Source organism: Dunckerocampus dactyliophorus, chromosome 13 (assembly GCF_027744805.1).
Source record: "Dunckerocampus dactyliophorus isolate RoL2022-P2 chromosome 13, RoL_Ddac_1.1, whole genome shotgun sequence".
In the NCBI taxonomy this organism is placed as follows: Eukaryota; Metazoa; Chordata; class Actinopteri; order Syngnathiformes; family Syngnathidae; genus Dunckerocampus; species Dunckerocampus dactyliophorus.
In genome coordinates this window covers 9190897-9213892 of record NC_072831.1, presented here as the reverse complement: position 1 = coordinate 9213892, position 22996 = coordinate 9190897, and the positions used below count along the sequence as shown (strand labels likewise).

Sequence of the window (22996 nt, the reverse complement as noted above, 5' to 3'; positions counted from 1 at the left end):
CAATTAGGCAGCTCATCCATCGCCATGATTACATGCTGCTAATTAAGCAGCTAATCAGCTAATTAGCCGCGAGCAGAGAGGAACGACCTGTGCATGTGTGTGTGTGTGTGTGTGTGTGTGTGTGTGTGTTTTTATAACAAATGAAAGCATTTCTTTCTTGCTGCAGAAGAGCAGATAAAACTCTTTTAAGCTGTCATCTGCAGCTTGATTGCTTCAGTCTGCAGAAGGTAGGAATCCTGTCAGTGACGTCAACTTGGTTTGTTTCCATAAAGAGTGTCTTTAAGTGGACAATATTTGGATGAGAGGAGCAGGCTGCTGCCTTGTTAGTCACTTTGGTGTTGATTAGGGCAATAACGATATGTGACTTTGTAATGAACCGTTTGGTACGCGACATTAGGTTCGGCACGAGCCTGTACCGTATTATTGAACGCAGGATATTATTTTATTTTACTATTTAAACTACTTAACATATCTCCGAGTTGCCCGGCGGACATAATTGAGTGATGGACAGTGGACGTGCCATTGAATTTCAACCTCCACTTTGTGCAGTGTCCAGTGTTACCAGGTCCACTTATTATAAGCGACTTTGGGCTTGTTTTTCTGTAAAGTTGCTTGCATGTTCCTTTTTTTTCTCTCTCGTGAGACCTGCCAACACTGGCAGCATCTCACACAATGGCAAAAGAGCCTGATGAGCTACAAGTCCCACCTGCAAACCTCAATTCCCCCGTTTGGGAACACTGTGGTTCACAGTATAAAATAATGGGCGAGACAAAAGTGACACCACCCGAGTTTGACCGTTAACGGCACGACTAGAAAGAGCATTTTGTTGCAAACTACGTTGTATGAAAAGAGAGCTTCCCTGACCATGCTGCTTGTGCTAAAGAAACAACCGATCCTGTTGGAGTTTTCATGTCATCAGAGCTACAACTGTACTCGGGATGTACGGTACGGTAAAATTGTGTCCCGTTCGGCCTGCCCTGTATGGGACAATCCACCTAATGGACCAGCGGTTTTGTGGTACATGTGTGTGTGCACGCGTGTGCCTGTCGAGGCTGGCGAAAAGCCCTCCGTGCGACGTAATGTACGTACCATTTCCCACACCGTACAGATCTCAAATGAGGGACAGTCTGTCTGAGCATAGGCAGTAACCGCGACTTGGACCTCGAATGCATAAGATGAACGCAGCGTGCTTCCATTGTTCAGTAAAGACGGTAACCCTGCACTTCAGGGGGTTATTTTTAGTAAGGGAGTTTACTAAAAATAAAATAATCATCACCCTGTTCAAACTATTACTGGTGCACTTGCACCTTCCTAAAAAGAAACACTGTAAACCAGGGGTGTCCAAAGTGCAGCCCGGGGGCCATTTTCATCTTGCAAGTGGTTCTTTGTTCTTTCCAATGAAATATATTATTAGACATTACTCTAATTTGCTTTGCCCCCTATAACAGAAAGCTTCAATTGCTTATAGTATAATATTCTGACCTACATTGGTTTGCTTTTAGCATTTTTAATATACACATCAAAGTGGCACCACACGTCCTTCAATATTTATTATTATTTAATAATCTATATTTTTATTTTTTATTTGAGAATCTTATTTATTGACGCCAGACTCTTCTGATAGCATTGTGTCAAAGAAAACGAAAGCGAAACTGAAAGTGAAGTGAAATTAAACATAGTAAATCAGAAAGTGGAGGTATTAACACTGGCTGCATGCTTGGTCCAAGCCGCTCAAAAAGGATCTGCTCCTATCAAGTGGACAGTGATGACTAAGCAGTGTATCCGTCCATCCATCCATTTTCTTCCGCTTATCCGGGTCCGGGTTGCAGAGGCAGCAGTCTCAGTAGGGAAGTCCAGACTTCCGGTCTCCAGCCACCTCATCCACTTCCACCGGGAGGACACCAAGGCGTTCCCAGGCCAGCTGTGAGACATAATCCCTCCAGCGTGTCTTTGGGCTGCCACAGGCCTTCTCCCGGCTGGGCATGCCTGGAACACCTCACCAGGGAGGTGCCTGGGAGGCATCCGGACTAGATGCCCGAGCCACCTCAAATGGATCCCCTCGATGTGAAGGAGCAGCGGCTCTACTCTGCGCTCCTCCCGGACGACCAAGCTCCTCACCCTGTCTCTTAGGGGGAGTCCAGCTACCCTACGGAGGAAACTGTCCGCAATCTCTTTCTTTCGGTCACGACCCAAAGCTAATGGCCATAGGTGAGGGTGGGGACATAGATCGACCGGTAAATTGCGAGCTTTGCCTCAGCTCTCTCTTCACCACGACAGTCCGGTATAGCGAACGCATTACTTGACTGGACCGAGCAGCCTGTTGACCTCACGCTCCAACGTTCCCTCACTCATAAGACCCAGAGATACTTGAACTCCTCCACCTGGGGCAAGACCACACTCCCAACCCGGAGGGAGCAATCCACCCTTTTCCAACTGAGAACCATGGACTCGGATTTGGGGGTGCTGAGTCTCATCCCAGAAGCTTCACACTCAGCTGCAATCCGCACCAGTGAACACTGCAGGTCACAGCACGGACCGCATCATCTGCGACTAACAGAGACAAGATCCTATGGCCCCCAAACTGGACTTCCTCGACACCTTGGCTGCGCCTAGAAATTCTGTCCATGAAAATAATGAACGCAATCTGTGACAAAGGGCAGCCTTGGCAGAGGCCAACATTCGCCGGGAACAGGCTCGACTTACTGCTGGCAATGCGGACCAGCGCGCCACCAATCCCGTACTCCCAGAGCACCTCCCACAGGACACAACAAGGGACACGGTCGAATGCCTTTTCCAAGTCCACAAAGCACATGTAGACTGGTTGGGCAAACTCCCATGTACCCTCCAGTAAGCAGGGTAGTGGTCTCGTTATTGACGTGTTCTCCTTCCAGTAAGCCCGTCTCTCCCTCCCTTGCAACGCCCTTTCCAGTGTGCAAGACAACCACGGGGATAACCACAACCAGAGTCTTTTTATGACTGCATTTTATATGTCCTACATGTGTTCCGTGTACAGTGTGAATGACTCAGGTGTTCATTTAGCTATCATTTAATTATAAGTTCCGACTCACACTAAAACATTACTTATGTTGTCGTGGTAGGAATGGACCTCATAAGTAGGCCGAGGACCTCCTGTTTTGATAATATCAGCTAAGACTGCAGACACCGCCCAACTCAGAACTCCATTGATGAGGAAATGGATTTCTGTGGTGGGAATGTGAGAAGAAGTCTCCAGAAGGAAGCGTGGACAGCAAAGTAAAGATATAAAAGCAGCGAGCATCGTCTAATTAAACATGCAGCAATGACGCACACAAACCCTCAGTGCTATTGACATTTTGCCATACTCAATATGGCAGATATGACTGATTAGTACATCGCCTCATCAATAATCCACCTGCCAATCAAATGTGACCTTTCCAGGTGAGATGATGGATTAACGGACCCGCAGACGATCCGATTGCGACGCTCCAATCCATCACGGCCACTGCCGTCAGAGCCAGAGAAGTGATTTGACTCCAACTTGTCGTTCTTTGTCACGATCAAAGTCTTTTCGAGGCAAAAGTGGACGTTTGCCTTGAGGGACCTCAGTGGACATCATCACTAACCTTTCAGGCCACGTTATTCACTGCCATGTTGGCGGTCTGGACTAAATGGGTTTGGTGCTTGTAGACAAAAGTGTGGAGTCAAACTTTTCTGCAGTTTTTGTTTGTTTTGAAACCAAAAAAGTCAGATTTGAGGCATCATGAATGTCTTGTGACCCTGAGACACTTGAAAGATGTGACAAAGGTGTTCTTACCTCAATCGTCTTCCAAACATCCGGGTTTTTGTCCTGGCGAATGTCCTCCAGCAGCTGCCGCACCAGAGATGCACCACCACGTCTGTCCAAAGGGGTTGTCACAGGCTGCAGTCGGTGGTCCGCAGACCCCCGGCCATCTTCCTCCTCAGACTGCAGCTCGCTCAGCGGGCCAGACTCAATGCTGTCATCCAAAGAGGGGACGATATCGCTAGAGGAGGCGGGGCTAAAGCGGCCCAACGGGTTTTGCCTGTTTGGACGCTGGGTGGGCAGCGGGGTGGGTGTCAGTGACAGGAAGTCGTTAAAATTGATTAAACGACATAAAACATGAAAAAGCTAATGTGACATACAAGTAAAGGAGAAGGAACATCATCTCCACTCTCAGGAGAGTCCCAGTCCGGGTTGAGCTCTGTCAGATCCCAGTCGTCCACATCCTGCAAACCATCACAGGTAACTTCCTCATCAACGGGCCTCTGCAACAAAGACATCATGGTTTGGTCCAGAATACGACGTGGGCTGAGGGTAGAACTTTCTCCAGCATCCACTCACCAACGTGCGGGCCAGACTCTCCAGGTTGATGGCCAGCATGTCGCTCTTGTGGAGCTGAGCAGGAAGCGCCAGGAACTCCTCTGAGCCGTACCAGTGCTCCCGGTCTGGACTGGTTTCTGATGAAACATGGACCTCCTGCTGGGGGGTACAGAAGATCTAACTGGTCCACAGAAGAGAAGAGAATACAGTCCACATACTCACAGAGCAAGGCCTAACCTTGTGTCCTTTGGGTTTCACCATCCAGACCGCCATCTTACCAGGAGGTCTGGGGTCCAACTCCTCTCCACTTGCCTCCAGGTCTGATGACAGGACCTGCTCCCTCATGGGGGATGGTAACGAGGAGTCAGAGTCACCCTCGCTGTGTCCACATGTCTCAGCTCGGGTTCTCCCTATCAGAGACACTCCTTCCTGTGGAGGCGGGGCTACGTCTCCTCGAAAAGAACCCCTGCGGTCCATCAGGGGTCTCATGTGATGTCTCTGGATGCTATGAACATTCATGACCTGCTGAAAGGAAATCAGGTCAGAGATCGGTTTCTTCATGAAGATAAGAACCGGACAGGAACTAGATGGTTTGGTTCAAATAACAAAAACCTAAAAAGGAGAGAAAACAGAGGGACAAACCTGCAGGTTCTCAAAGGACTCAGAAATATCTTCTGGGCAAACTGAGTCCAGCTCCAACCAGAATTTGGAGCGGTCTGGAGGATCCATGAGAGCAGTGGTGCGTTGATTCTGAAGCTCGGAGACTGGACTGACACTACTCAAGCCTCCTGTGGTGTCCACCACCTGATCTGCGACCAGAGCGCCTCTCTTGGGGAGCAACGGCACACTGTTGTGGTTCTGACCCGGCAGAGACCGCTTCGCCGTCTCGCTCTGGTTGGTTTCTACTGAGGGAGGGGGGGTATGGCTTGATGAGTTATCACATGTCACAAGTTTAGCTAAACCGTTTTGCAGTTCGTGTTTTGGTATTTCCGGTTCTTCGATCTGCTCTACATCTGGTTTTTGGTCCACATCCTGGACCTGATTTAGGGAGGTGTCTCGGGCCTCAGGTTCCTCCCCCGGGCTGTAGTCGCTCAGCTCAAAGGCCGTGATGCCGCAGTCCAGAGAGAAGTAGTCCTGACTGCAGCGGATTGTCAGCTGACCGCAGTCATCCACCTCTGTCAAGGCATCCAGACGACGGGTCTGCGGGACAAGAGGCTAGTGAGTAGGAAGCTAGGGTGGTAGAAACATATGTGCACGTGAAGAACCTGGTGCTGGTCTTGGCTAAAGGCCTGCAGAATGTCAGTCTGCCTGGTGAAGTTTCCGTTAGGGTCCTGCAGGCCCTGCAGAAGACGCTCCTTCAGAACCAGAACAGAGACCCTCAACTGGTGCCACAGCAGCTGGACTGTCCTAAACACACACACACACAAGCATTAGTGCACAGCTGAGAATGTTATCTGCAGTTTCTGATGGGTGTTTTGGTTCCGACCTGATGTCAACTATGATGTTGACCGAGTAAGACAGAAGCTTGAGGGAGAACTCTGTCTCCAACAAAGCGTGGATCTGCTCCACATGGTCCGAGATGTCCTCACAGATGTCCTGAAGCAGACCACATGGACACACATCAGAACCTCACATCATACAATCCTGTAGCTCCATTTGGGTCGAGCAACGTGTTCTACATTGAAAGCAGAACTGAGTGAACCTTGTGACATTTCCACATTTAAACATGACTCACTTCCACGGCCAACACGCATGACCCAGAACCCACACGAGTGTTTTTTCAAAATAAAGGTAGGCCTACTGTGGTCCATTCATGAAGAGGGCATGTCATTCCAAATGATTCTGAACCCACAAGGTTGTGTCTGGCCATAAAGTGCTGATGGTCATGTGACTATAAATAACATTCTCAAATGTGAATAAGCAACAGTCTCATTCTGGACTGCACTGGCGCCTGCCAGAAGAGAATGTGGGTCACAGACACTGCCAGCTTGGCTCGTGCTCGCTGGACTAACGGCGACGACGTGACCCGCTGATGGCTTTCCAAAATAAAGCTGCCACACTGTAAGCGGGCCTGAAACAAGGTGTCAGAACAACAGCCAGAACCGCAACACAGTCGGGTCAGCTGTCACTGTCACATTTAGAATGGGGGCAGACAGAAGGAGAGCAGTCCAGAACCAACATTAAGACAAAACTGGTCCATATGAGGTTCTGAAGGTTCTGAGCCTTCCCTACACACAAAAAATACATCTTATTTTGAAAGGCATGTCATAGCAGCCGCACACCAGCACAAGTGGAACTTACAGAACCAGCATGTAGAATTTGTTCAGATTTAGCAACCTGTTTCCCACAGGAACTAATGGAAAAAGCAATAATCTGTTCCGGGTTCAAACTGAGTCTATCATAGAAGCATTATTAAGTGGACAAGTTTAACTGTCAAGCAAGTCTAAAAAGAAGTGAAGCACTGTTAATAGTAGAAAATGTAAACTTTGATAACAAGTGAGGATGTGCATGTTTGACTTTAGAGGTTGCGCTCTAAGCGTGCGTGTGTGTGCATGCGTGCGTGTGAGACGTTGTGTCAGTGTTGCCTCTCACAATCAGGGAATCGAACACACGGATGGCTTTTATCTCACGACACCAGAGGACAAACGCCTCCTCGTCGAAAACGTCCCGCTGGGACATCAAAAAGCGCCCGGGGTGTAGAAGGGTGGGGGGCGTGTCATGAATTACATTACACACACACGCACACAGTTTTGCCATCAAAGTTGGTGCAAAAGACTGATGAGCGTCTTTGTGCTTCTTCACTCATTTGCACTCTGCTTTCATATGCTAATACGCACACACATGTAAGCACACACACATTAAATGAACATCAAGTGTGTCTTTTCCATCTGAAGTAAGATGTAAGATGTAAAAGACAGCTGGGAGATCATCATTCATCATAGAAAGTGTGTGTGTGTTTGTGTGTGTGCGCACGTGCTCGGTGTTCAGTGTAAACATGAGTGGCTATCGTGCACATAAGCCAACACACACACACACACACCCAGGAAGTAGAAGATGAAAGCATCAATGGACCATCACGTGCACATACAGCCAAGACACCAGCTGTCAATCACAGCGCACACACAAACACATGCTAGGCCCAGGTTCTAATGGTGGACGTGGACATCAGGTCCAATCTCGCCTCGCCCTCGTCAGCGCCGACATCAAAGCCATCAGAGCGGCGGCCCTCAAACGACCTGCGACAGCTCGGCCCATTCCATCCAATAACCTTCAAACTCCTCCCCCTCGGCCCGGCAGCGCCGCCGCCTTTCACCTCACCCATCAAACGCTCATACACACGCGCGCACACACACACACACACACACACACACACACACGTTCTGATGAAGAGACTTCAAAAAGGCCAAGGTTGGCAAAGTGGAAGCTTAGGAGCCAATGGGGCATGTTGTGCATGTAATGTGCATGCAGTGTGCATGTAAGTGTGCATGTTGTGGATCAGTTCCTTGTGATCCATGATGGTTCCGGAAAGAAAGCGGATCTAAAAAACACAATCTAGAATGTCCAAACTTCACAAAAGCTGTTTGTTGGTTGCCATAGTGATAGCTTAGCTCAGTATCGCTTGATTTGTTAATGTTGACTGAGCGGTCACAAACAGTACCTGAAGAACAAAACAATAAGGACGGGTCACTTCTTAACGACACTATGTAACCATAGCAACCACACAAAGACAAGGTGTGGTGGGTCACGTGACTACGTCCACTCGCTGACAAATCTCCACAAACTTTTGTATTAACACTCAACAACAACAACAACTAGCAAGAAGCACACACCAATGTGGGGTCAAAGGTCACACCCATGCACACCACCTTACCTTATTTCTTTTTTTTTTTTAAAGTCTAAAGAAGACAAGCAGCTCATACAAGGAAGTCAACGCTCCAACATCCATGTGGACTGTGTGTATGTGTGTGTATGCTGACCTGCTTCTTTCATGGGAGTGTTCAGGGGAGGGGGCACAACAGTTGCAAAAGTTATTTTTAGAGCGACCTCACCCACCCCCCTACTCACACACACACACAGATGACAGCTGAGAGGAAGACGAAGGGGAGACACGAAGGTGCCAAAATACCAAAAAGGACGTCAGTGTGTGGACAGTTTAGTTTTACACTTTTTCCTCTTTTCTTCCTTCCCAGTTCCCTTCCCTCTGTTCCTTCCTCTCTAATTCCCAGCATTCCAGACTCAGTGACATCAGGCTTCTGTTTTTGTGCCACGTAACTAAAGATCTGCAAGTCTGAAGCAGGGACACAACAACGTCCACTCTTTAGGACCTATTCCATCACATGCACACCTCTTTGAGTCCTTGCTTGTCTCCTCACTAACGTGCTAGTTAGTGGTGTGTCTCGATTGGTGCACTTGTGTTCACACGGAGAAGTAGAGCAGTGCACTGTCAGTACCTGAATGTTGCACTCACATACTCAAAATGGTGAATGTACTTTGTCTCAATATGCACACTTCCATACTTACAATTAGCATTTTAAGTGCATAAGCGTTAACTTATAAGCGTTCACTTATGCACTCAAAATGCTACTAGCAGTTCGTGTGCATTAGTGTTCATTTATAAGCATTCGCGTTTTTTAGTGCATAAAGTCTTCAATTAAAATTGAATAAGGTCCGTTTCTGCAATTTTTTTCACAGCATAGGTTCGAACCCTAACACTAGTTTCTTTAATAGTAGCAGAACATTTGAATCACACTTTAACCTTGTTATTATGAGCAATGAGGGGTTGCGTTCAAACACACCACGTCATTTAAGTTGGTTTCACATTTTGAGTGTACTTTCGGGGATTTCCGAGCATACTTAAATGCAGCAAACTGTACTTCCGCATTTAGAGTTACAAAGTGAGTGATAAAAGTAACCACTTATTGTATTTCTTTGTCTTTCTGTTTATTTAGATGCACAATAAAGACGTTCTTGTGATGTTCGAAGTGTCCCTGAATGCATCTCGCGGTTGTGTAGTGACAATGAGGGAGTGTTGTTCTGACGACAAAGGGACTAAAGACGTGTTTGTGAGTTGGAAATACATATGTGTTGTTGGAATTACACTGCTGTTGATGTGTTCAGGTTACATTAAAGTTATAAAAGAGTGTCAGACTCTGTGTGACTGTGGGTAGCTACACTATGCTGCCTTCTGTTGTCACAACAGATACAACAGATATGGCATATGCCTTAACCATGCTAAAAAAAATTATGTAATTAATGAAATAAATTAGTTATCGCCGTTAACGCGCTATTTTTGACAGCCGTAATATGACAGCCGTAATATGACCGTATTTAAAATCAGGGGACAGAAAATAACTGAGAGCATTGCTCTACAACACACTTATTTTGGCACCTGCATTGCATTTAAATGAAAACAGGACCACATTTCACATTCATCCATCCATCCATTTTCTATGCCGCTTTTCTTCATTAGGGTCGCGGGGGTATGCTGGAGCCTATACCAGCTGACTTCGGGCAACAGGCGGGGTACACCCTGGACTGGTCGCCAGCCAATCGCAGGGCACATATAGACAAACAACCATTCACACTCACATTCATACCTATGGACAATTTAGAGTCACCAATTAACCTAACATGCATGTTTTTGGAATGTGGAGGAAACCGGAGTACCCGCACAGAAATGACCAACGGAGATTCGATCTCCTGGCTGGGACTGTGTGGCCAACATGCTAACCACTAGACCACCGTGCGGCCCCACATTTTACATAAATAATAAAAAGTTTGACTGTGCAATGAATGAACACAAGAGGCCTATTTAAGTTAAATAAAACTGCTCCAGTTTCTCTGAAAGAATATTATTCAATATTCATTTAATAAGTGTGTCATTAACAGAATGGCTGTAACAGTACACTCTGTTAAAGTTTCACATTTTCTTGTTATTGTTGTAGCTGACATTGGGATTTGCCTGAATTTGTCACACAATTCCTCTTTTTGTTTACCTTTGAGTAAGATCTCTGCAGCAGAAGCACTCCACAACACTCCCGTATAGTGAAGGTGATTTTTTTGTCTTGCTCCAATATCCATACAATCCTTAGCGGCCATCACTGGGCCCTTCCGGACCCAGTCCGAAGTGAGCCATTTGGTGATGGCTGTAATAGACCATTGTGTTTTAAAAAATGACAACGTTTAGCGGCTCTAACATGCTGAACTGCATCACAATGCCAGCGGCCTCACCCTCACAGAGCAGCCGCGACTTTCCTCATGCAGCTGCTATAAGAGCACACATGCAGCTCAGAATGGCATGCTAACACACGCGCACACACGCGCACACACACACACACACAGGTTGCATCATGGTGTCCTAGCAGGCAGAGACAAGGTCATGTTGCAGTAAAAGGCCTGCAGGCAGAGGCGTCGTCAAGATGACAGCGAAAGGAAGCAGGGTGGAGATGAAAGTGAGAGAAGATGATGATGATGATGATTACCAGAGGCATGAATTCGCTTTGACATAATAACACTCTGCTAGTTTGACCTCCTTCATTAAAAGTCATGTTTATGTCAATCCTACTGACGCACCTTCCAAAGAGGAAGCAGAGTCTGAGGACAGGAATATGGGAGAGGTAAAGCTCCGGGGGTGGACGAGTTTCACCCTGAATTCCTTAAGGCCCTTCAAGTTTCGTGGAAGTCGGGAACAGTCCTACTGGATTGGCAGACTGGGGTGGGGGGGTCCCCCTTTTCAAGAAGGGTGACCGGAGTACTCCAACTACAGGGGGATCACACTCTACAGGTGAGGTCTTGGCCCAGGTGGAGGAGAGTTCAAGAGTCTCAAGACCTTATTTACGAGTGAGGGAAGGCTGGAGTGTGAGGTCGACAGGCGGATCGGTGCAGCGTCTGCAGTAAAGCAGTCGCTGTACCGGACCTTCGTGGTGAAGAGAGGGCTGAGGCGGAAGGCAAAGCTCTCAATTTATCAGTTGAGCTATGTTCCCACCCTCACCTATTGTCATGAGCTACAATAGCATTACCACCACACACGCATTCATTTCAACATTTGTATTGTATTGGCCTGGTTTTATGGACACTTCCTAGTTGTTGTTCCCTAAAATGACCACTAGATGGCAAAACAGCACCGCTGAAGTCGACTGCTGTTTCTTTTCATTCAACCAGCATTATTTCTAATAAAACTATGTTTACTACTTATTATTTATTTACTACTTGGCCTATAATGTACATTTGATCAAAAAGAAATAGCGAACTTTACTGTAATTATTTCATTAAAAGAATAAAAATGATTCTATTTTCTCACCACCAGATGACGCCAAAGAGTCCAATAAAAGTCACTTTCAAAAGGTTCTGCTCACACCAGCCATCTTATATTTAGGCCAAATACTACATGACACGACAGTCTGACGTCATCATCTGTCCCAAAAAAAACAGCAGATTGATTATTAAACTTTGAGTGACGTCCATAAATCAAAGAATGAAAAGTTGCATAAGGAAGATGAACATGATGGGAAATGTGGCGCCTGAGGTCAGAGGCTGCAATCTATTGATCAGAGGATGCTCACACTGACCCTGACCCACACCCACACCCACACCCACACCCACACCCACACCCACACACACACACACACACACACACACACACAGACAGAGCGCTTATTAATGGGCTTCTATATTTAGCTCTAAATTGGACCAGCTGCTGCAATGAAACCAGAACCAACAGGAACATCACATCATGGTGGTTGTGTTCTGTTGAAATATCCAAAAAGTATTCTTTCATTGTATGCTGAACTTTCACCTCAGAATGCACGCTTAATAGACAGTGGTTACCTGGTTAGGGACCTTTAATACGTTAATGTTGGCCGTAAATGTTTTAATATTAGCCAGAGCTGTCATGTGACCACACACACACAAACACATGATTACCTTGAGCTGCACCAGGTGTGCGTCCACGTGTCTGTTGGCACCATCTTGTCCAACAGAGTGCGACAACTGCGTCACTCTGTCGGCGGTCGCTCGAAGCCACTTCTCGATTTCAGGAAGGTGAAGGACGACCTTCCAGTCGGCGCCCGTGTGGAGAGGCGGCGGCTTCTTGGACCTGCGAAGACACCAGGTGACGCCCATCAGACCACTTCCTCTTCCTGTTTCGTCCAGGTTTGTTTAATTTCATTCAGGAAGTCAACATGAGACAATCATCATCATCATCATCATGACTACGTACCCTTGGGCCGAGTCTCTCTCACCCCGCCCCCCAGTGACGCGGTCTGGGAGGGGTCCCAACGAGGACCCCCCCTCCTGGTTAACAACAGTGGGTATGGCTGTGGGGGTGTCGGTGTCCAGGGTGGGGGTGATGGATGTCACCATGGGGGAGGGCGGCTCAGGGGCCACAGGTGAGAGGGTCAAGACGCTCATGGTGAGGAACAGATGATTGGGTGCCGTTCATGGGCGGAGTCTGAGGGGAGACAAATATCCATAAAAGGAGAAATAAACTAGAGCAGGGGTGTCTATGGATTTATGTACGTACTGTATGTATGTATGTATATACTGTATACACACCCGGTATATATATCCTATACAGTATATAGCCGCACGGTGGCCTAGTGGTGCGTGGGTTTTCTCCGGGTACTCCGGTTTCTCCCACATTCCAAAAACATGCATGTTAGGTTAATTGGTGACTCTAAATTGTCCATAGGTATGAATGTGAGTGTGAATGGCTGTTTGTCTATATGTGCCCTGCGATTGGCTGGCAACCAGTCCAGGGTGTACCCCGCCTCTCGCCCAAAGTCAGCTGGGATAGTCTAGCTGGGATACCCGCGACCCTAGTGAGGATAAGCGGCATAAACGATTGGATGCTTGGATATATATACTGCATATAGTTGTATAGATCACCGAAATCTGACCAGAACTGGACTTAGGAGACCAAATGGGAGGTAAGTCGCCGTTATTGTACTACAATGCTGATGGAGATGTCATACAACTTCATGTCAAAATATCTGAATTATCCCTTTAATGTTTTTTTTTTTTGTTCAGCAGTGGTTTTCATCTTGGAACTCTGCCATGCAGGCCGTCTTTGCCCAGTGTCTTTCTTATGGTGGAGTCATGAACACTGACATTAACTGAGGCAAGTGAGGTCTGCAGTTCTTCTGATGTTGTTCAGGGTTTTTATGACCATTTGGATGAGTCATCACTGCGCTCTTGGGCTAATTTTGTTTGGCCGGCCACTCCTGAGAAGGTTCACCACTGTTGTTGTTTTCGCCATTTGTGGATAATGGCTCTCACTGTGGTTCGCTGGAGTCCCAAAGATGTAGAAATGGCTTTATCACGTTTTACCTTTTATTAATATCAGTTAAGTTATGTTTTAATGGGGGGGAGGGCCATGTAGGTTTGGATTTTTCTCTCCCTTAATAATAAAAAGTTTAATTTAAAAACTGCATTTTGTGTTCAGTTGTGTTGCCATTGACTAATATTTAAATTTGTTTGATGATCTGAAACATTTAAGTGTGACAAACATGCAAAAACGTAAGAAATCAGGATGGGGGCAAACACTTTTTAACACCACTGTATATATACACAGAGTGGGACGAAATTCCATTTTTTTTATTCCAAACTTATTATTTTATTCTTATTTTTTATTTCTTATTTTTGTATTATTTTGGGGGACTTTAATAAAAACAGTAAGTGTGAATGCAATTAAAGGAAAGAAAATTGTATACCTACTTTTGGCACACCCTGATTGTTGGCCTCAAATGGGATATTCTATATATTATAACATTTAATGTTATGCAGTAAATTAAATAAAATTGCAAATTAAGCACATACCCGCGACCCAAGTGAGGGCAAGCGCTTTAGAAAATGGATGGATGAATGCAAATTAAGCAACTTAAAAAAAGATAGCAGTGTCATCTACAGCTATCAAAAAGGAATTATGTGTTCTTGAATTAGAATCTTACATAATCTGTTATCTACTGACAGTAACTGGCAAAAAGGAAATAAAATGAAACTTAAAAAATTAAAAAAAAAAACGTATCCTTTCATTTTTCTTGCGGGAAAAAATTTGGACACCCCTGAAATTGTGTAACACTTCCTAACATGGGTGATATTAGTATTACATTTTTCGTTATACAGTGGAACCTTGTTTAGGGTTGTAAGATTTCCAGTTGTAAAAATGGCCTCTTACTAGCCCAGGATAGCCGTAGCATCTGAAGTATACACCAGAAGCTGAGGTTGCGAGCTCATCATATTTATTCTAGGTACCACAAGACAGTCCAACAGCATTTCCCTCCTCCCGTTCATACCTATGGACAATTTCGAGTCGCCAATTACCTGTCACCGCACGGTGGTCTAGTGGGTAGCATGTTGGCCACACAGTCAGGAGATGTAGAAGATCTGGGTTCAGTGGGTTTTCTCCGGGTACTCCGGCTTCCTCCCACATTACAAAAACAATTCTAATTAATTTGTTCCAGAAAGTAAAAAAGTTAACAAAAACATGTTTTTATAGTTTCACAATTCTAGCTTTTCATGCAAAACCAAGTCAAAATGCATATACTTGTAAATACATATAAATGTTGACTGAAAGGGATAAATGACCATTTAAGGTTACTTTTACCTTCATTGAAGGCCTCAAGTCTCTGCTTTTCTTTTGATCACGGCTGCAAAATAACTCAAAATGGAGCCAAAGAAAGTGCCAGCATTTGATAAAGAGGGTGAGAAACACTATTGCATTCGAGAAATAACTCACAGCAAAACACTAGGTGGTGTCCATGTTGATCTCACTGTGAAGGGGAAGGTAAAAGTAAGGTAAAAGTTACCTTAAATGTTTATTTATCCCTTTCATTCATCATTTATATGTATTTAGACTTGTTTTATGCATGTAAAACTAGAACTGTAAAGCTATAAAACGTGTTTTATGTCAACATTTTTGGCACTTGTGGCGTAACTGTGTTACTTAGCAAAGAACTACAAAGTCAGCCGCTGATGACATCACAGCCGGGCAATGGAAATGATTTCCGGTTTCTGTTTGCGTGTCTTAGCAAACTGCTGACAGCAAACATTAAGAACACAGTTGCACTCACGCAGTGTATAAATAACACAAGAAGATGAACACCGCTAGCCGAGGCAAGATTTTGACGTACATTTTGGTGTCAAGGCGTCGGCTAACGGATGTTCCACTGCTATACTTGTGTGTTCTTTATCACATTGAAGTGTCGCGGAGGAGACGTTACTGCCGGTCTGCGTGAGGACCGACAGGACACCATGACGATGATGTCATGTGACCACGACAAAGAGCCTTTTTGTGTAACGCACATACACGCACGCACACACAAACACACACACAAAACATAATAAGAAGACACTGTACCTTAAATAGGTCATTTCTCTGCACTGACAGACACACGATTACATAATCACACGTGTACATGAACATGCATGTGTACACAAGACACCCGTGTTGTTTGAGGGAGGGGCTAACTAACAATAATATTAACAGTCAAGGATGTCAACACTCAGGATGTATTTAAAACATCATACATGATCAACAAGCTAAAATAACCTCAGCTAAACGTAGCTAAATTCAACAAAATGAACTTTCACAAAAAAAAAACAAATATGCATGCATGTTTTTTGTTTATATTTGACGGGAATAGTGTAATACGACCTACTTCCCATCAGGAATAACACAATATTTTCTACTTCCCATCAGGAATAGTGTACTATTTCCTATTTCCCACAAGATATAGTGTAATATTTCCTACTTTGAATCAAGAATAATGCAATATTTCCTGCTTTCCATCAGGAATAATGCAATATTTCCTGCTTCCCACCGGATATACTGTAATGTAATATTTCTTACTTCCCACCAGAAATGGTGTAATATTTCCTGCTTACCCTAATAGTGTAATATTTTCTAATTCCCATTATGAATAATGCAATATTTCCTATTTCCCAAAAGATATATTTTAATATTTCCTACTTTCCATCAGAAATAGTGTAATGTTTTCTAAATCCCATCAGGAAATTCTAATATTTCCTACTGCCCATCAGGAATAACGCAACATTTTCTAATTCCCATCAGAAAAAGTGCAATATTTCCTACTTCCCATCAGGAATAATGTAATATTCCCTACTGCCTATCAGGAATAACACAATATTTCCTACTTCCCACCAGGAATAATGTAATATTTCCTACTGCCTATCAGGAATAGTGTCATATTTTCTAATTCCCATCAGAAAAAATGTAATACATGCTACTTCTCATCAAGAAAACACAGTAATTCCTATTTCTTACCAAAAATTGTGTAATATTTCCTGCTCTCCATCATGCATAATGCAATATTTCCTACTTCCGACCAGAAATAATGCAATAATTCCTATTTTCCACTCCTTTCTAAACAGTCCAGATTGCAGCACAATGTACCAAAACAATGGCAGCCATCTTACTTTCTTCCATGTTGACATGTTCATATTTGAATCTGTAATACAACAAGCCGTCGTCAATGACATCATATGTGACTCAACTTAGTTTCCCATCATTTGAAATTCAAACTTTCAAACAATCTTAGTCATCTTTGTTCTTCTGTCCTGACGGTGAAACCTTCAGACAGACTTGAGGGTGAACTTAGCTTGTGTTAATCATTTAAAGCCCAGCAAAGAGGCCGCTTGCTACACACACACACACACTGCAGACATGCAGGGTGTGAGGGTCCCTGGAGTTTCCAGCACAGCCGCCATGTAAATAATGTATCGAAGAGGAAGAGGAAGACTACGTCATGGAGGACGCTGTGGCCCTATGCATTTATTATTAGAAAATCAAAGTCGGACAATCATCAACACCACCAATCAAATCTGCTGAGAGCCAAAAGTAGACTAATAATGTCAAGTTGTGCTTTTTATATAGTTTTCCTCAGTGGGGCTGTGGGAGGCTGCACCCAAAGGTGTCGTTTGAACACAAGGTTAAAGGAACTGTGATGCGTTTGGAAAACAATGCTAATCAGAGACACTACCCGCCTCTGATGTGCCATGTGTCGTCACTCTTCACATAGAAATGTTGTACTGATGACTCAGCTCACCTGGGACCATGATTTGATATCGTATGACATCACATTCCCGCCCTTCTTATTCCACTCCAGCGTGTTTTCCTGGCAGCTCACACCGTAGTATGCTAGCAAGGCCTTGAAGCTAAAAACTTCAAGTCTTAAAGCAGGGGTGTCCAGGCTTTTTCCAGTGAGGGTCCCGTACATAAAAATGAAAGGATGCTGGGGTAACAGCAATCCAATGTAGGTTGATACACGCTAAGCTATCAGACATCTTAGCTTTTTATTAGTGCAATATCCAATAATATATCTCATTAATCATCTTTTTTTTTTCCAATAAGCCGTGGGCCAAGAAAGAAACTAGCTGCGGGCCGACAAGGTCTCCCGGCCGCACTTTGGACCCCCTGGCTTAGAACCCCCCTGTCTTTCGGGTGACATGACAGCACGAAGGTGAGGATGTGTCATACCAAATGTTGAGAGAGTCATGCGTTTGAGGTTAGATGGCCTCGAGCCTCGCACAGGGGCATTGTGGGTGAAACGTAGAAAGTTGAAAGTAAAGCTTCAAAAGGATGACATTTTATTTGACACCTTCTATCATCAGTCCAAAACAAGGCAACGTTTACCCACATTGGGAGCACGTGCTGGAACCTTTCTAAAGGTTACTGACACACTGAGGTGTTGGCCTCTCGCAGGCAGAGCCAGCAGGCCGCCATAACAAAGCAGAAGGGGAGGCAAAGGGGGGAGATATGGGTGTCACCTCCCTGTGTCTCCCTTTGCTTCCCCTCTGGAAGCACTGGGAGGCTCCTGAATGCAGCATTGCATGAAGGATGACACACACAAGCACACATGGAGCATCTTCATCGCTACGTACCACATATCGTCCTTCCTCAGTGCTCCGCCTGCATCATCCTCCGCAGTGAGCCGGATGCTGGAGGACAGAGAAGGATGGAGAAGGACGGAGACGGACGGGCTGATGGGAGGGTGGTGCCTCACACGTCGGGACTGTCCCACTGCAGCAAGAATGCTAATGCTAAAAACTAGCCAGCTGCTAAGCTAAGCAGTGGGTGACGGCGATGATGCGGCACCTTTCAGAGAGGAAACACGAGCAGAGGGAAAGCGAGTGAGAGGAACGGGGGAGGGAGGAGAGCTGGGGGCCCCCTGTTACCTTGGAAACTGAAGAGGATGTGATGGAGAGGGCGGGCCCTACTCTGATTCGCTGACAGGGTGTGGTGCTTCCCGTCCTGGGGGAGGCAGAGAGGAGGGGGTATGACAGAGAAAAAGCCTGAGCAATGTCTTCTTCTATGCCTGATGACGGCAACAACAGCGCCCCCTGCTGCTGCTGCTCAACAGAATGAGAACTACAAAAGCAGAAGACACACCCACATTAATATTGATCAATTTTAGTGATTAAAGCTTATTCAACTAATGACACGACATGGAATAATTATCATTATAATCAATATTGTAATAGATATTCATTCCAGTCAGTATATTAATAAAAATTCAAGCTACACACACACACATGGGATTGATAACCACCTTTTTGTGCTAATGTTTACCACAAACTGAGACTGTGCACCACATTACCAACAGTTTTTTCCCCCTGGTTGTCAAACTATTGAATACTTAACAACAATACTTAACAATGTATGGGTGTTGCTTCATGTCAGGATGGCTCTAATAATGTTTAAAAAAAAACATATTTAGAAGATGGTAAGCAGGTTTTCTATGCCATAACTACGAAAAGGAGGAATCTGACTTTGCCGAAATTCACTTAACCTCTTGGGTCTGGAACCAATTAACCGTGAAAACAAGGGATTACCGTGTACCAAATTAATGCAGCTGATTGGTCAAAACGTTATCACTTCCTGTAAAGATGGGATTTTGTATATACCCATTCTGGGTGGTATAATTGTAATTTGTTTTGCACCACCACCGCAGCACAGTGCCCTAATGCCTCTCCACTTAATGGCCCAATGACATCAGGCCATTTTCATCACTTTCTGGAAAAAAAACGGGGGCTTTCATTGTTTAAAAAAAAGCTTTGGAAATGAGCTAGCTTACCTGACATGCTGCCATTTTGGGGGAGCCATATCCTGCGATAAGTCATATGGCAACCACTCCTAAATGTACACTTTCAAGTCCAACACAAAGCTGTATATGACGCATTTAACACATTTAAAGTCTTATGGCTACGGGTTAGAATTGTAATTGCAGGTTTGTAAGGTGCAGTTCGGCTTTACACCACCAGATGGCGGGGTTTACCTTGGAAACGTTCGTCTATTGAGGTGGAACCAGAAAATGAGTTCATTACCACTTTATACTTTATTTCACTTCATTAGGTAGACCATCTAATGAATCCGCGCAAAAAAAAAACTTTTACAGCGATAATAATGTTGACTTTAGAGGTATTGCTGTAACAGTATGTGTATTATTGTGTTGAACAATGTTATCATACTCAGAGCTGATCATGTAAATTGAGTATGATCGACGATTCCACCGAATCGGATCCATTTGATTGCTGTTACTCTCTCAAAATTACGGAGCCCCGTCAATTCCAACTCAAAATATTCCTCGAGGCCACCACAGAAACGTGTATTGGCCCATTTCAGAGAACTTTATTTAGTTTTTGTATAAGTTTACTAAGCCAAGACGACTCATTTAAGTAACAGGAGTAATTTAAGTAACAAGCTGTGATATGTAGTATTCTACACTTGTCACTAGGTGTCAGTAATGTTACATTGATGGCGACAATAGCCAGGAAGTACGCTGTCCAGTAATTCCCACTGCTAACGTAGGAGTCTTGTTTATGTCTCTTATTTTCTGTTATTATGTCTACTATATTGGCTAATACAAGTGTAAAGGTGACTACGGGGGCGCTATTTCATGTCAAGTGGGCTCTAATGTTAAAAATCGTATTAAAAGGTCATAAACAAGTTTTCTACGCTCCAATCTTAAAAATATTTGAATCCTACTTTGCAGAAATTCCAAATCTCCAAATCCGAGGCCATGGTTCTCAGTCGGAAAAGGGGGTGAGGTCTTGCATCAGGTGGAGGAGTTCAAGTATCTCGGGGTCTTGTTGACGAGCGAGGGAAGGTTGGAGTGTGAGGTCGACAGGCGGCTCGACCCAGCGTCTGCAGCAATGCGGTCACTGTACCGGGCCGTAGTAGTGAAGAGAGAGCTGAGCTGGAAGGCAAAGCTCTCAATTTACCGGTCGAGCTATGCACTGCAAAAACAGCCATGCTTGAAAGAAGCCCAAATTATCTTAAAATGAGACAATTTTTCTTATTTCAAGTAAAAAAAAGTCTGCCAATGGGGTAAGCAAAATTTGCTTGGCTAGAATTCTTAGAACTATAATATTTTCCTTGTGACTTGAGAATATAATGAGTCCTACAATAAGCAAGTTGTTCTTAATCACATGGCTAGATTTAAGTAAAACGTTCTTATTACAAGGTAAGAAGTAAGCCAAATGCTCTTATAAGATTCTTAAATTGAGATCAAATTTGCTTTTATGAGGCTGGATTTAAGCAAAAATGCTTTTACATATTGTAGATGTAGTTGTGTTATTCTATTTTCTTAGTCTCCAATTAACGTATTATGCTTACGGAAGGACGGGGCATAAAGTACACAGGCGGAAGCGTGTGAGTTTCCGCACAGATGTGTTCCAACGAGGATTTGAAAGCAGGTTTCCTGATTGAGGAGGTAACGCACTAACCACTCGGTCACCATGCAGCTAACGTCTTTGCTTGTTGGCATGTTAGTTATGTTGGTTACTTCTTTTCAACACGCATGAAACAAATTATGCGAATGGAACTTTTTTTTTTGAAAAAGAGTGTGATTGTATTCAACATTCACTTAATTCAGGAAAACCTATTGTCATAAACACTATCGGAATTCTTTTTTGCCATGATTTGCATGTAAATTCACTAGTTTTTACATTTATAAACTAGATTTAAAAAACTTTAAAAATTCTTGAATCAAGTTTAATAATATGACACATTTACCCAGATTTTATGACTAGATTTAATTTAATAAATGTTGGTACGCTCTATGAAATTTGCTGTGCAGCCTTCACATTGACTGATTTCTGACCAATCTTAACATTTATTTTCTGTGTGTTCTAAAATTTAGAAAGTTTAGAAACCAGTTTTATTCTTCATTTAAGACAAATATTCTTAATCTGTTGTTGAAGAATAATCAAAGTAAGGTTTTTAGCTTATTAGAAAAAAGAACTATCCATACATCCATCCATTTTCTATACCGCTTCTTTCTCATTAGGGTCGCGGGGGCATGCTGGAGCCTATCCCAGCTGACTTCGGGCGACAGGCAGGGTACACCCTGGACTGGGCGCCAGCCAATCGCAGGAAAAAAGAACTAACTTCTGGCAAAAAATGTTTTCATAATAATTGGCTAGCTATACTTTCTTAATAAAAGATTATTTTTCCTCAAATGATTGCAGTGTTGTTCCGAAATCAGCCAATCTTTAGATATATTTTCTGTGTGTGAGTCCGTTCTTAAATTTAGAAAGTTCGGTTAATTTCGGTTCGGTTAATTTAAGGCAAATATATATGAATCTGTTGCTGAAGAATAATCCAAATTAAGTTTTTAGTTCATTAGAAAAAAGAACTAATTTCTGGCAAAAAAATATATTAATATTAATTGGCTAGCTATACTTTAATATCTTAATATAAGGTTATTTTTCTCAAGTGAAAATTGCTAGACAAGATTTTTTGTCTTTTTAGGGGGGGAAAAAAGGCAATGGTTGCTTAAAATGGGACTTTTTTTTACTTTCTTGAAATTTAGTTTTTGCAGTGAGTTCCCACCCTCACCTTTGGTCATGAGCTTTGGGTCATGACCCAAAAAAACAAGATCGCGGATACAAGCGGCAGAAATGAGTTTCTTCCGTAGGGTGTCTGGACTCACCCTAAGAGACAGGGTGAGGAGCTCGGAGTAGAGCCGCTACTCCTTCACATCGAGAGGAGCCAGTTGGCTCAGGCATCTGATCTGAATGCCTCCCGGATGCCACCCTTGTGAGGCATGCCCAGCCAGGAGAAAGCCCCCGGGCAGACCGAGGACACGCTGGAGGGATTATGTCTCACAGCTGGTCTGGGAACGCCTTGGTGTCCTCAAGGTGGAACTGGAAGAGGTGGCTGGAGACGGCAAAGTCTGGACTTCCCTAATGAGACTGCTGCTCCAGAGACCCCCGACCCAGATAAGCGCAAGAAAATGGATGGATGCATGGATGGATGGACTTTGTAGAAATTCAATTATCACTGTTGGGTCCGGAACCAATTAACTGCAATAAACAAGGGATTACTGTCCAACATTCCTGCAAAATGTGAATGAATATATTTCATGGTAAAGTCCAATTTCAGGAATCAGGATGGGCAACAAATGCTATTTTTCCGGTGTCCAAGGTAGGTTAAATGAACCTTTTTAAATTGTATTAAGTCTGCAATCAGATCAATGTGCTGGACACTTAAAAAATGAAGTTAATTTGATACTTTTTATTCCCTGAGGACGCAAATAGCACCGTTTCGGTGTAATGGCCCTGATACGGGTGAACTCCAGGGCACTATAATGAAGTAGCAGTGTTAATTAAAGTGGCAACTGTTGATCATGACATGAAAAACAGTGACTTGGAGCAGTG

General features: G+C 44.1%; 1 protein-coding gene across 6 annotated transcripts in view; it reads right to left on the bottom strand.

The window, feature by feature from the left end:
- The window catches only part of akap6 (A kinase (PRKA) anchor protein 6), a 128480-nt gene extending 109890 nt beyond the window's left edge, over positions 1–18590 (bottom strand). Inside the window, exons 1-11 of one of the 6 annotated variants that reach the window (XM_054795647.1) lie at positions 18512–18590; positions 18218–18431; positions 12537–12767; positions 12242–12413; positions 5805–5914; positions 5584–5725; positions 4961–5518; positions 4556–4843; positions 4340–4477; positions 4141–4263; positions 3794–4051 (exon numbers count right to left, since the gene is read on the bottom strand). In XM_054795647.1, coding sequence (XP_054651622.1) covers positions 3794–4051; positions 4141–4263; positions 4340–4477; positions 4556–4843; positions 4961–5518; positions 5584–5725; positions 5805–5914; positions 12242–12413; positions 12537–12727 — 1980 coding nt within the window. In that variant the 5' untranslated portion in view covers positions 12728–12767; positions 18218–18431; positions 18512–18590. The other 5 variants (XM_054795646.1, XM_054795650.1, XM_054795648.1 and 2 more) reach the window with 5 other exon arrangements.
- Between the last annotated feature and the right edge of the window lie 4406 nt (positions 18591–22996).